Source organism: Bos taurus, chromosome 7 (assembly GCF_002263795.3).
Source record: "Bos taurus isolate L1 Dominette 01449 registration number 42190680 breed Hereford chromosome 7, ARS-UCD2.0, whole genome shotgun sequence".
NCBI lineage: Eukaryota > Metazoa > Chordata > Mammalia > Artiodactyla > Bovidae > Bos > Bos taurus.
In genome coordinates, this window is record NC_037334.1 from 25,774,030 (window position 1) to 25,789,105 (window position 15,076).

The following is a 15,076-nucleotide window of genomic DNA, read 5'->3' on the forward strand; positions in this document are numbered from 1 at the left end:
TGTATATAAAAGTGGTGAAATCTGAGTAAGGTATGCAAATTGTCCCAATGTCAATATCCTGGTTTTGATGTTGAACTGAAGAAAAAATGGAATAGAAGATGTTACCATTAGGGGAAAGTGGATGAAGGGTACACACATTTTTGTGAATCTATAATTATTTCAAAATGAGAAAATTTTAAAAATATTTATAGGGTCTTCTCTGAAGAAAGAATCTTTCATTAATAATATGCCTCTATGTACAAAGTACACTTTTCATAAACATGAAAATGTCTAAAATGTTTTCCTCTGATTATTTTACTTGTCATGTATTTTTATAAATCTGGCCAAACTACAATCATAGCTAACATTTGTTTCTCTTAAACTTACAATTTGAATTGTATTATATTAGTAATTACTAGCTTTTATCCAGATTGGTACAAAGAGAAAATACAAACTCTGGTGGTGCCAAACAGATCTTTAAATGACATACAGTAAGTATATGACACAGATTAGATGGTAAATATTAAAAGTATTGAAGGATGTTTTTCTAAAAAAGTAATTACTATTCTTAAGATATACTTAAGAATATATTAAGATATACATATATCTTATCTCAAACAAGATTTACCTTGTCCTTGAAGATGAGATATATCCAGACCTTCTTGTAGGCGGATAACTACTACTCCATATTGTATATCAAAAGCATCACTGTAACATGAAAAAAACAGCAATTTTTTTAAATCACAAAAATTTCAGTCTCCTTCTCTATAAAGGCAATAGTTGACAATCTCTAAAATTACTTTCAGGTTTAAATATCTGATTTGTTCAAATATGCTTTGAAAATTATGGTGATATCATATGTTACTTTCAAAACCTATACCATTTCCCATCCCCTTTTTCTGTAACACCTCTAAAATCTACTTAAGTATAGTTCTTTATAGTATTGACATTTTACCTACAGTAGTGGTTTAAAGCAGTAACTATAGTTTTATCTATCAGAAACAGACTAAAATTACAGGAAAAAACAAAACTTTCAGTAATCTCATCATATATAATTTAGGCTTATACATTTAAAGCCAAGAGAAAAATGTGAAGGCAAAGAAGACAGGTCCTGAGAATGAGACCAGGTTGTATAGTATGAAGGGATCTCTTATCACTTATGAAAGGAGAAGGGTATTTTTCAAGTAATTTGAGAATGGCATTGAAACATGTAAAATATCATGTATGAAACGAGATGCCAGTCCAGGTTCAATGCACGATACTGGATGCTTGGGGCTAGTGCACTGGGACGACCCAGAGGGATGGTATGGGGAGGGAGGAGGGAGGAGGGTTCAGGATGGGGAGCACATGTATACCCGTGATGGATTCATTTTGATATTTGGCAAAACTAATACAATTATGTAAAGTTTAAAAATAAAATAAAATTTAAAAAAATAGTAAATATGTAAAAAAATAAAATAAAATACAACAAAAAAAAATTTTTTTTACAAAACTGGTTTAAAAAGTGGTCCTAAGATTATATATGCATTTGCAGACATGTATTGATATGCCCTTTTAATTATTTTAAAAACAAAAACAGGAGTCTCTTATATATAGGTAAAATACATTAAAACCTCGAAGACAACTCTAAAACCAGACTTAAATTCTGAAAACTTTGTTAACATCATAAATCATGTAGACCTAAGCTGTTAAAGGCACTTAAAAAACTTATTGTTCCCTGGAATGAAAGTGAAAGTCACTCAGTCGTGTCTGACTCTTTGCGACCCCATGGACTATACAGTCCATGGAATTCTCCAGGCCAGAATACTGGAGTGGGTAGTCTATCCATTCTCCAGGGCATCTTTCCCAACCCAGGAATAGAACCGGGGTCTCCTGCATTGCAGGTGGATTCTTTACCAACTGAACTATGAGGGAAGCCCAATGGCAGCAGGCTTTCCTCTAGTTATTATCTTTACTTACACAAGTAATCAATGTTTATAATATGCATATAAAAATGATATGGTAACCTATAGCTGGACATAACAAAAAGAAAACTAATAAAATGATCAAATTTTTGCTCCTATTGATAAATATGTCATTGTAAAAGGTCTCTTATCATTGTTGTTTTAAATCACAGGGAGACAACCTCATTTCTCCTTGGTTGAATTTTAAACATGGTCAAAAGAGATTCACTGGAGAAAAAATGAATAGACATTCTCAGCTCTACTGTCAGAAGTCTAATTAACTCTTAGAAAAGAAATAACTACAAGTATTTTTTTAAATAGTTAATAAAGTAACTGAACCAAAATCAATTTCCTTTAAAAAAAATTCAGAGAATATAGCTCTAAGCTAAATATTTTTGCTATAACATATAGAAATTCCTATAATCTATATAATTTCTTTAAGCTATAGAAATTGATTTGCAGTTTTAGACCCTCCATACTGTTAACACATATATAGTAAATAAAGTATACCTCAACTGTTCCAGGTATTTCAAATCACAGCCAAAACATAAGTGTCACAAGATAAAAGAGTAAGCCATATCACTGCTTTCAAACAGCCACCAACTCTTATAGTTTAAGAAACCAGAGAGCAATATTTGACCTATTTAAAACTGCTGCCTGACACATAATACCGGACTTTCAGAGCAAACATTCACTTCAGTTCCTGCAAGATCAGTGTCAGATAAGACTCCCTTCTTTCAGTGCTCCCATTATTACAGACACAGCAAAAAACGAATGATTATTTGCAAAAATGTCCCTTTTTCTCTCTTCTAGGATAACTATTCCATCTCACTGCTCTTATATCTGCAAAGGAAAAAAGCATACTCCCTGGCTCAAGGCCCACATGATGGATTCTTTCTTTCATACTGTCCTTCTTTCCCTGATCCCCATGTATACAAAGTACAGACCACAGAATAAGAAAGGGAGAATGAAATGCTGTTTATAAACAAGTAACAAGCCCGAAGAACAGTCACAACCTCTGACAAACCAGCAGAGCTTGAGTTTTACTAAAACCACTTAATTCCTTGGGAAATCTTATGTACGGCATATTTTACTAATCAATACAAGGAGATTTATAAAAATAAAGTATAAGACCTGCGTACTTCCACAAAAATGTTTCAAGGCAGCTACAAAAACAAAAATATTATATGTGACACAGGCAAATAATTATATGGTTCTATCAATAGACACAATAGGAGCTCTGGGAAGGGAAGCAGCTCCAGTTAGTTAAGGATAAACAGACAAAAATTCACAGAGAAATAGTATGTGAATCTGGTCTTAAGAGTTATTTTGCTAGATATAAATTTTTCTTTAAAATGAAAATTTTTATTAAGAAATTACTTTATAAAGAGTGAACTGTTCTATTTCATCAGCAGCTATGACAAGAAGCAGCTACTCTTCAATCAACTATGATGTAGGGAGAGGGAATCCTTATGCTCATGTGGACGAGACAAAGAGATTTGCTAAATAAATACCAGGAATACTATTATAGAAAAAGAAAGTACTTTTCAAGCTTAAAAACAAAATCTAACAAAATAAAAAAATTTTATTTTTTATTAAAAAATTCAGTTCCAAAACATATTTGTAATATATTAAAATACATATGCAAAAATTAATAACAACATGGATATAGTAATATCAGAAAGACAAACTAACAAAAGGATAAGAACTCATTAGACAACCTGTATGCTATGCTATGCTAAGTCACTTCAGTCGTGTCCGACTCCGTGTGACCCCACAGACGGCAGCCCACCAGGCTTCCCCGTCCCTGGGATTCTCCAGGCAAGAATACTGGAGTGGGTTGCCATTTCCTTCTCCAATGCATGAAAGTGAAAAGAGAAAGTAAAGTCGCTCAGTTGTGTCCGACTCTTAGCGACCCCATGGACTGCAGCCGACTAGGCTCCTCCGTCCATGGGATTTTCCCGGCAAGAGTACTGGAGTGGGGTGCCATTGCCTTCTCTGAGACAACCTGTAAACTGATGTAAATCAAAACTAAGCTATCTTATAAACTTCATTGACAATACCACTGAAAAGTGAATAGTCAACTCAAAGGTGCGGAAAAGCAAACATATTAAGTGCATTTTAAAAAGGAAATGGAAATAATTTCCAAGTGATTATTTTCATTCTTATCCTTTTACTAGAAAAGACTATGTAAGAACGGACTTCAAAAACCAGTGCAAGCTTTCAAAATCAGTACTTTCTCAATCAACTAAATTACTGAATTAAAAGGATACTTACTGAAATAAGTTTATATACATATCTACATCCCTCATATCTGCTTGCAACCAGTCTTTCTTAAATCCAAGGACAAGTGTGTTTGGTTTCATACGCCCAAGGCCAGCAGCCTAAAACACAGAAAAATACAACTTTAAAGATCTGCTATTCACAAAATGGTTTTTAAATGGCAATATCCTAATGGGCAGACTCTAAACATTTCAAAATTGTGCACTCTTATCAGTAAAAATTCTTGAGCAATACGTGCATACTCATAATAAATTACATATACTATATAAATCATATTACTTATGATTAAACATATAAAACTAGAAGATAAAATTAAACAGATGAAAAGTTCTAAATTTTTGTACTTTCATGACTTATCAAAATTTTTGATTTTAGTAAGAGAAAGATGATGGACTATACTTAACCCTTCATAAAAATCATAACAATACAGTGATACTCTCAATTATATATATTTTGATAACAGCCATTAAAACCTGATCAGAAGTCCAAATTGAAGACATGCATTGCTGGCTACAGTTTAGAATTCCATCAACTGTTCTCGCAACTTCGTGCAGAGTTGCAATTCAATGTGCTTAACAAATATGCCCCCAAATCCAATTAATTTCTTCTTTTATAATATTTTTAAAACACACTGAAAATCCTATTCTCAAGGCTGAGTACACATAAAAGATAAAGTAGTTTGCCATTTTAGCCATTTTAAAATGCACAATTCAATGGCATTAATCACATTCACAGTGTTGTACAACCAACCCCACTATTTATTTCCAAAAAACTTTCCCATCACCCTAAACAGAAATTCTCTAAACACTAATTCTTTCCTCCCTCCAGGCCCTGGCTTATTTCATTTAGCATACTGTCTTCTAGGTTCATCCACGTTACAGCATCTATTAGAACTACTCTCCTTTTTATGGCTGAATAATATTCCATTCTATGTATTTACAGTATTTTGTTTATCCATTCATCTGCTGATACATAATTAGGTTGTTTCTACCTTTTGGCTACTGTAATGCTGAAACAAACACTGGCCTAAAAACATCTCTTTGACTCCCGGCTTTTAATTTCTTTGGGTATATGACTAAGAGTAATAAATTATTGGATATACAGTAATTCCTTGTTTAAACATTTGAGTAACCACCAAACTGTTTCCCACAGCAGCTGTATCATTTCACACTCTCACCAGCAATGCAAACACTCCAGTTTCTCTACCTCCTCAGCAACACTTGTTATTTCTTGTTTGTTTACCTAATTATATACAAGCTAGTAGTATAAAATGGTATCTCACACTATAGCTTTGATTTTGCATTGCCCAAGTGAAGAAGAACTAAAGAGCCTCTTGAAAGTCAAAGAGGAGAGTGAAAAAGTTGGCTTAAAGCTCAACATTCAGAAAACTAAGATCATGGCATCCAGTCCATCACTTCATGGCAAATACATAGGGCAACAATGGAAACAGTGGCAGACTTTATTTTCTTGGGCTCCAAAATCACTGCGGATGGTGACTGCAACCATGAAATTAAAAGACGCTTACTCCTTGGAAGAAAAGTTATGACCAACCTAGACAGCATATTAAAAAGCAGAGACATTACTTTGCCAACAAAGGTCTCTCTAGTCAAGGTTATGGTTTTTCCAGTAGTCATGTATGGATGTGAGAGTTGGACTATAAAGAAAGCTGAGTGCCAAAAAATTGATGCTTTTGAACTGTGGTGTTGGAGAAGACTCTTGAGAGTCCCTTGGACTGCAAGGAGATCCAACCAGTCCATCCTAAAGAAGATCAGTCCTGAGTGTTCATTGGAAGGACTGATGTTGAAGCTGAAACTTCAATACTTTGGCTCCCTGATGCAAAGAACTGACTCATTTGAAAAGACCCTGAAGCTGGAAAAAGATTGAGGGCAGGAGGAGAAGGGGATGACAGAGGATGAGATGGTCGGATGGCATCACCAACTCAATGAACATGAGTTTGGGTAAACTCTAGGAGTTGGTGATGGACAGGGAGCCCTGGTGTGCTGCAGTCCATGGGGTCACAAAGAGTTGGACAGGACTAAGTGACTGAACTGAACTGAATGACTAATGATACTGAGCATTTTTTAATGTGCTCATTAGTTATCTTTATATCTTTGGAGAAATGTGTATTCAAGTACTTTGCCCCTTTTTAAATAGAGTTTTTTTTGTTTCTTTGGAATTTTATATACATTTTGGATATTAGGACTATCACATATATGATGTGAAAAGGTTGTCTTCCATCCTGTAGGTTGTCTTTCTACTTTCTTGATAATGTCCTTGGATGTACAAAAGTTTTTAGCTGTGATGAGGTCAAACTTGTCTGTCTTTGGTTTTGCTGCTTGTGCGTTTGGTGCCATATCTAAGAATATGTTGTCAAATTCAAGATCATGAAGATTTACCTCTATGTTTTTTTCAGAGAGCTTTATGGTTTTACCCTTATCTGTGGATCTTAGATCCATTTTGAATTAAGTTTTTATGTGCTCTGAGGTCGCACTTAAGTTTTTATACATGATATACCTAAATCATTTTTGGTTAAAGATTAATTCAAGTACTTTTCAAGAGCTGACCATGTGCCACTGTCCTAAAGACTGGATAACTTGGGAACAAAAGCAATAAGCCTACCCATGTGAAGTTCACAGTCATTTCCAAAATGTTCTATTCATGTGCAAATTTCAAAAAAGATTTTTTTAAACTCAGAATTATAAACAACCATTTACCTTTAGGAAACAGATAAAAAATACTTATTTTTGTTTTTTAAAACTAAGTGTTAGGTAGCAAGGTGGCTACTAACTACAGAGCATAATTTTGTTTCACTTTTCTGGTAAGTGAAAACCAAGAAATATCTTCAATTTTACATATATATATATATTTTTTTTTTTTTTAAAGAACTAAGCTACAAGACAACTGGTAACTTATTCATAATACAAAATAATGTCAGAGTTATTCCTTTTCTCATCACAAAATTTTGCACAATCTTATTATAATTAAAAGGTTTTATTTGTATAACATTAAACATCCTGAGGTATTCTGTGCACTTCTGCTTACAACTTCATTATCGTAATAACTTTCTCTTGAATGACTGAGTAAAGAAATTTCACATCAGTCATCCTAAATCCTTTGTAAATTACAATCAAAGTAGCTATTTAGTTAGGAGTAATATTTTATGTTTCTATAAAACATCCAGTATTTTAAAGAAATACCATTACTGAAAATATGTCTTTTCTAGAACGTATTTCTTTTGGCTCAGAGAAAATAAGTTCTTTGTGAACTTCCATAATTGAAACTGATTTAGCAAAGTGCAATCATCTGAAGATTGTTACAAATATCTCTAGTTTCAATCAAGACATTCTCCCTCTGTCATTTCTTTGAATTGTTAGCAATGTTTTTTGCATATCTTCCACCAGAATTTGCTGACAAAAAAATGCATTTAGTTTTTTATAATAATTTTCTTTGTATCATTTTATTTTGTAACTTTTTATTTGTTTATTTATTTTTTGGTAACTGTTTTTAGTGTGGCAGAAAGAACAGCTGTTTCCTCAATATTATGTCTTTGGCTATTAAGTGAAAACATTTCCAAATATCATGGTTATCCAGTTAAATACTATAGTAAGATTTCTATTACTTTAAGAATCACTGATAAAAATTATAGTTTTGGCTTCATGTTTTGGATGGTTTGTTTTTAAAAGGTTTAGTTAATAGTGATGGTTTCAAATTATTATTTAATTAATTTAATATTATGGCATTTTATATATGTGGAAAGGAGCTACAGGACATGGGTATAATTTAGTTTTAAATATTCTTATTGGCAATATTAAGTGATTTTGACCTTATTTTAGAAAATTTTTTAAAAAATTGCTTCTTACCTCAAAATGAAGCTGATGAAGAAAAGAAAAGGTTTCAGAAACATTCAGTATATATTATAGGATAATTCTAGGCTAGTTTTGCCCAGGAAAAAAGGTAATTATAGCTACACTAAGACTGGATGAGATCCATGTGGTTTAAGGATCATCATGATATAATATGAATTTTCAGTAAAAACAAGAATTTTCTACTAATTTAAAATGACTGTTTAAAATTCAGTTCACAATCAAGTGGCTCCTGCCTTTAAAAAAAAAAGGGGCGGGGTGGTGGGAAAAAAAGAAGTTAGCAGTGTTACTGTCTTACTGCCAAAGGGCTCCATAAGCAAGCTATTGGCAAGACTACCTCTTAAAATGATCCAGCGGATGTTGGCAATTTGATCTCTGGGTCCTCTGCCTTTTCTAAAACTAGCTTGAACATCTGGAAGTTCACGGTTCACATATTGCTGAAGCCTGGCTTGGAGAATTTTGAGCATTACTTTACTAGTGTGTGAGATGAGTGCAATTGTGTGGTAGTTTGAGCATTCTTTGGCATTGCCTTTCTTTGGGATTGGAATGAAAACTGACCTTTTCCAGTCCTGTGGCCACTGCTGAGTTTTCCAAATTTGCTGGCATATTGAGTGCAGCACTTTCACAGCATCATCTTTCAGGATTTGAAATAGCTCAACTGGTATTCCATCACCTCCACTAGCTTTGTTCATAGTGATGCTTTCTAAGGTCCACTTGACTTCACATTCCAGGATGTCTGGCTCTAGGTGAGTGATCATACCATCGTGATTATCTTGGTCGTGAAGATCTTTTTTGTACAATTATTCTGTGTATTCTTGCCACCTCTTCTTAATATCTTCTGCTTCTGTTAGGTCCATACCATTTTTGTCCTTTATCGAGCCCATCTTTGCATGAAATGTTCCCTTGGTATCTTTCATTTTCTTGAAGAGATCTCTAGTCTTCCCCATTCTGTTGTTTTCCTCTATTTCTTTGCATTGGTATCTCTTCTTGCTATTCTTTGGAACTCTGCATTCAGATGCTTATATCATTCCTTTTCTCCTTTGCTTTTCACTTCTCTTCTTTTCACAGCTATTTGTAAGGCCTTCCCAGACAGCCATTTTGCTTTTTTGCATTTCTTTTCATGGAAAAACTAAGAAAGTTCCAGAAAAACATCTATTTATGCTTTATTGACTATGCCAAAGCCTTTGACTGTGTGGACCACAATAAACTGTGGAAAATTCTGAAAGAGATGGGAATACCAGACCACCTGACCTGCCTCTTGAGAAACCTATATGCAGGTCAGGAAGCAACAGTTAGAACTGGACATGGAACAACAGACTGGCTCCAAATAGGAAAAGGAGTATGTCAAGGCTGTATATTGTCACCCTGTTTATTTAACTTATATGCAGAGTACATCATGAGAAACGCTGGGCTGGAAGAAGCACAAGCTGGAATCAAGATTGCCGGGAGAAATATTAATAACCTCAGATATGCAGATGACACCACCCTTATGGCAGAAAGTGAAGAGGAACTAAAAAGCCTCTTGATGAAAATGAAAGAAGAGAGTGAAAAAGTTTGCTTAAAGCTCAACATTCAGAAAACGAAGATCATGGCATCTGGTCCCATCACTTCATGGGAAATAAATGGGGAAACAGTGGAAACAGTGTCAGACTTTATCTTTTGGGGCTCCAAAATCACTTCAGATGGTGACTGCAGCCATGAAATTAAAAGACACTTACTCCTTGGAAGAAAAGTTATGACCAACCTAGATAGCCTATTGAAAAGCAAAGACATTACTTTGCCAACATAGGTCTCTCTAGTCAAGGCTATGGTTTTTCCTGTGGGTATGTATGGATGTGAGAGTTGGACTGTGAAGAAGGCTGAGCGCCGAAGAATTGATGCTTTTGAACTGTGGTGTTGGAGAAGACTCTTGAGAGTCCCTTGGACTGCAAGGAGATCCAACCAGTCCATTCTAAAGGAGATCAGCCCTGGGATTTCTCTGGAAGGAATGATGCTAAAGCTGAAACTCCAGTACTTTGGCTACCTCATGAGAAGAGTTGACTCATTGGAAAAGACTCTGATGCTGGGAGGGATTGGGGGCAGGAGGAGAAGGGGACGACAGAGGATGAGATGGCTGGATGGCATCACCGACTCGATGGACGTGAGTTTGAGTGAACTCCGGGAGTTGGTGATGGACAGGGAGGCCTGGCCTGCTGCAATTCATGGGGTCACAAAGAGTCGGACATGACTGAGCATCTGAACTGAACTCAACCTCTTAAAACAGGGAATCTCTAAATAAATGCTTATGATTATAATTAGTAACCTGATAAATGAAGTGACAAAGAAATTTAAAAAATCAGAATGTATAATAAAAGAAACCCATAAAAAACAGCATCTCTAGAACTATAAGTTACTGTATAAACAAATCAATGCACAAACTACTTTGACAAAGATTATAAACCTCCAACAGACATGAAGGCATTTGCCACTTTATGTAATGGGTTTTGAGAAGGTATGAACGAAAGAGAAATACTCTCAGTTGCAACTCATACTCAACTCGTACTCATATTTCAGTGTTTAGTTCTAAAGAGGCAATTTGTAAGGGTATTTTAAAACAGTGTTCCTCAGACACTCTGCCACTGCAATAAACCATCTCCTGAGCATCTTTGTAAGAGGAACAGCGTTTGTCAGGTTTATAAGGCAGTCTCAGAATGATATTGATGCTCCCTTTGCCCACACTGGTGAAACTGTCATGACGTGTGGGGAAGAGCATGTTAGGTGGAAGAGAATGCTAAGCAATATAGTTCCTCACTCTTGGCAAATTTACAATACTGTCATATATACTACAAAAACCCCTGAGGGTATGGTTCTCAAAGTGTAGTACCTGGACTGGAATGGCAGCAGCATCACCTGAAAAGTTGTTAGAAATGCAAATTCTTGGGCCTCACCCTAGACCTACTGAATCACTATAAAGACAGGGCCCAGAAGGCTGTGTTTTAGGAAGTCCAATAGGTGATTCTGATGCAGGCTAAAGTTAAGAAACATTGCTCTAAGTAAGTATTTTCCTTCATTTCCTTTATAACACTTATTAAATATATAAAGTAATTATCAAAGTGTTCCTATAAATTATACAAAAGCAAGCAAGATTTAAGCACTAGAAACAACCTTATGACGAGGGGTAGCATTCCGTTTGAAATATTTACATATTTTACATACAAAAAGTGAATAAAGTAATAATCACCACTCACTTTAAAAGCTTGATGAATACATATAAGCACACTATGAATCCTTTTCAAGATCTCCTTATATTTTTACTGTATATTCCATTATCTAGGCATATATAAGTTTGAAGTGTTAAGTTACATATTTTTAAAAATTTATAACGCAGATGGTATGATCACGATGGTATGATCACTCACCAAGAGCCAGACATCCTGGAATGTGAAGTCAAGTGGGCCTTAGGAAGCATCACTATGAACAAAGCTAGTGGAGGTGATGGGATTCCAGTTGATCTATTTTAAATACTAAAAGATGATGCTGTGAAAGTGCTGCACTCAATACGCCAGCAAATTTGGAAAACTCAGCAGTGGCCACAGGACTGAAAAGGTCAGTTTTATTCCAATCCCAAAGAAAGGCAATGCCAAAGAATGCTCAAACTACCGCACAATTGCACTCATCTCACACACTAGTAAAGTAATGCTCAAAATTCTCCAAGCCAGGCTTCAACAGTACGTGAACCATGAACTTGCAGATGTTCAAGCTGGATTTGGAAAAGGAAGAGGACCTAGAGATCAAATTGTCAACATCTGATAGATCACGGAATAAGAGAGTTCCAGAAAAAACATCTATTTCTGCTTTATTGACTATGCCAAAGCCTTTGACTGTGTGGATCACAACAAACTGTAGAAAATTCTGAAAGAGACGGGAATACCAGACCACCTGACCTGCCTCTTGAGAAATCTGTAGGCAGGTCAAGAAGCAACAGTTAGAACTGGACATGGAACAACAGACTGGTTCCAAATAGGAAAAGGAGTACGTCAAGGCTGTATATTGTCACCCTGCTTATTTAATTTCTATGCAGAGTACATCATGAGAAATGCTGGGCTGGAGGAAGCACAAGCTGGAATCAAGATTGCTGGGAGAAATACCAATAACCTCAGATACACATATGACACCACCCTTATGGCAGAAAGCAAAGAACAACTAAAAAGCCTCTTGATGAAAGTGACAGAGGATAGTGAACAAGTTGGCTTAAAGCTCAACATTCAGAAAATGAAGATCATGGCATCTGGTCCCATCACTTCATGGCAAATAGATGGGGAAACAGTGGAAACAGTGGCAGACTTTATTTTCTTGGGCTCCAAATCACTTCAGATGGTGACTGCAGCCATGAAATTAAAAGACGCTTACTCCTTGGAAGAAAAGTTATTACCAACCTAAACAGCATATTCAAAAGCAGAGACATTACTTTGCCAACAAAGGTCTCTCTAGTCAAGGCTATGGTTTTTCCAGTGGTCATGTATGGATGTGATAGTTGGACTATGAAGGAAGCTGAGCACCAAAGAATTGATGCTTTTGAACTGTGGTGTTGGAGAATACTCTTGAGAGTCACTTGGACTGCAAGGAGATCCAACCAGTCCATCCTAAAGGAAATCAGTCCTGAATATTCACTGGAAGGACTGATGCTGAAGCTGAAACTCCAATACTTTGGCCACCTGATGAGAACTGACTCATCTGAAAAGACCCTGATGGTGGGAAAAGATTGAAGGTGGGAGGAGAAGGTGATGACAGAGGATGAGATGGTTGGATGGCATCACCAACTCAATGTACATGAATTTGAGTAAACTTTGGGAGATGGTGATGGACAGGGAGGCCTGGTCTGCTGCAGTCCATGGGGTCACAGAGTTGGACACGACTGAGCAACTGAACGGAACTGAGCAAGACCACATACAGATAGGCCCAGACAGTCAGATTTCTTCAGAAGTCCTTCTGTTTTCTTTAGATTTGGGAACTAGCTTCCCACAACTATGTATCTGCATTTCATAAAACGGTTTACTAGCTGCATCTGTTCTCTGGTTTTCTATCTCTCTCACAACTTAACCATCAATCACTTGCCTAAAAACAACATGAGACCCATCTAAATGAGGAGTTTATTTTGTTGTTAGGAAGAACTGTGAGACATTTGTATCCTTCCCGTGGATACACTGAAGGGAAATTCTTTATTGTGTCTAACAGCAAAACACTCATCTTCAAAAAATGCTCCTTAAATGGATACCCCCTCCTTGTCCATTTCCTTCCTTCACTGAAGTCACCACCTTGAACCATAATATCTTTGACAACTCCGTGAAAGAGACAACTTTTATAATATAATGGCTTCTGAGTTGATTTCCCAGTCCCCTTTTCACCTGTACAAAGACAATGAAAGTTCTTGCATGTTTTGGGGCACATATCAGAAAATAATTCAAAGACAGCTCTTCCAGCAGGTTATTAGTGGAGATGTCAAAGAAACATCTAGGATGTTGAACCTTTATTCCCATGGTGTCAATACTTTGATCTCTGAGTAAAATACAGTTTCAGGTGAACACACTTTAAATAGGGAAAAATCAAGGACAAACCAATCCAATCATTTTGCTCCTGATTATCTTTTATCTTCTAAATAACTTGTGCAGGCCTTCTTAAATTCTTTGCACCAGTCCAGTCTCCTCTTCCCAGGGTCTGGTCTGTTAAAGCGCTTCAAATCTACCGCCACTAGAAAAGGCACTAAAGACTGTACTATGGTTTTAGTTTTAACTTCTGTCATTTAGGTTTCCTCTTCTTTTCATGTCTTTTACTCCTTTAAAAAAAAAATCTCGTATTGATTTACAGTATTTCTTTATATATTGTGGCCCATATTCTTTTGCTGATAACATGTTTTCTCCCTTTAGGTCTGTGGCTTCATTTTTCATTTCATGCTTTCTTTAAGAAGCAGTTTTATATGTTAACTAAAAAAAAAAATTGGTTTCTTCTTCATAGTTCAACTTTTTGTGTCTCATTTAAAAACTTCTTCCTTAGTCCAAGATCAAAAATTTATTTTCTGTTTTCTTTTAAAAGCTTAAAAATTTTTCTGTTCTTGTGTAGGTCTTTCAACTCAACCTGGAAATATTTTTTGTTCATCTTTATAAAGACCTGTTATTTTTTTCACATAATCAGTTTTCCCAGTTCATCCTTTCAATGTCACCTCTGTCATGTATTTAATTTCCTATATCAAAGACTCAGTTTCTACTCAGTTGAAATGTCTGTCCCTACTTCAACACCACGATTTCTTAATCACTATAGTTTTATGATAAGGCTTTATGTCTGTCAAAGCAATCCTACTTCTACCTCTTATTATTCCAGAGGACTGCCTAGGGTATTCTTAACCACATGCTTGTCAAGTTTTAAAAGACACAAAATAGAAAAAGGCCAGTGACAGTACTCTGAATCTCCCACTCTATTTTAACAAAGCAGCTCAAACAAAGCAAAGCAAAACAAGGGGCTTTTGCTTGAAGTTTTCTTTTGAAGAAAGAGGTTCCTATAAAAATAAGTTGGCCAACACTGTCTTCCTACAACCATAAGAGTTGAGGAAACTGAGTTTCAGAGAAGTTAAGTAATTTTTTTGTTTGGTCCAAAATCTATAATAAGGAAGTTGCAGTGCTAGCTAGCATTTAAACCTAGGATTGATTCCAAATCCCATATTCTGGTTACTATGCCAAAACAAAACCCACAATAAGTCTAAGTTTAGAACTAGTAAAATAATAGAAATAAAATAAGGAATTAAAATTTCTTAAAAAATTAAATAAGGACTGCCATTACTTAACACTCTCTCCAAAAAACCCAGTGAGTCGCAGCAGGGAGTGAATGGGAAATACCTTAGGAAAAGGACAGAAATAGGCTAAGATAATTCACAAAGAAGTTCTTTGCTGTCAGCTAACAGCACAGTATTTCTATAATCCTTTTAACTCTCAAATTACACAAACTGTAGTGGTATACGGTAATAAACATATGTTGAAA

The 15,076-nt window shown here is 35.5% G+C and overlaps 1 protein-coding gene across 3 annotated transcripts in view; it reads right to left on the reverse strand.

Moving 5' to 3' along the window:
- SLC12A2 (solute carrier family 12 member 2) overlaps positions 1 to 15,076 on the reverse strand; it is a 94,199-nt gene that overhangs the window by 15,170 nt on the left and 63,953 nt on the right. For all 3 annotated transcript variants that reach the window (XM_005209087.4, XM_005209086.4, NM_174782.3), the window contains 2 exon segments: positions 4,200 to 4,306; positions 608 to 687 (listed from right to left, as the gene is read on the reverse strand). In XM_005209087.4, the coding sequence (XP_005209144.1) occupies positions 608 to 687; positions 4,200 to 4,306 (187 nt within the window).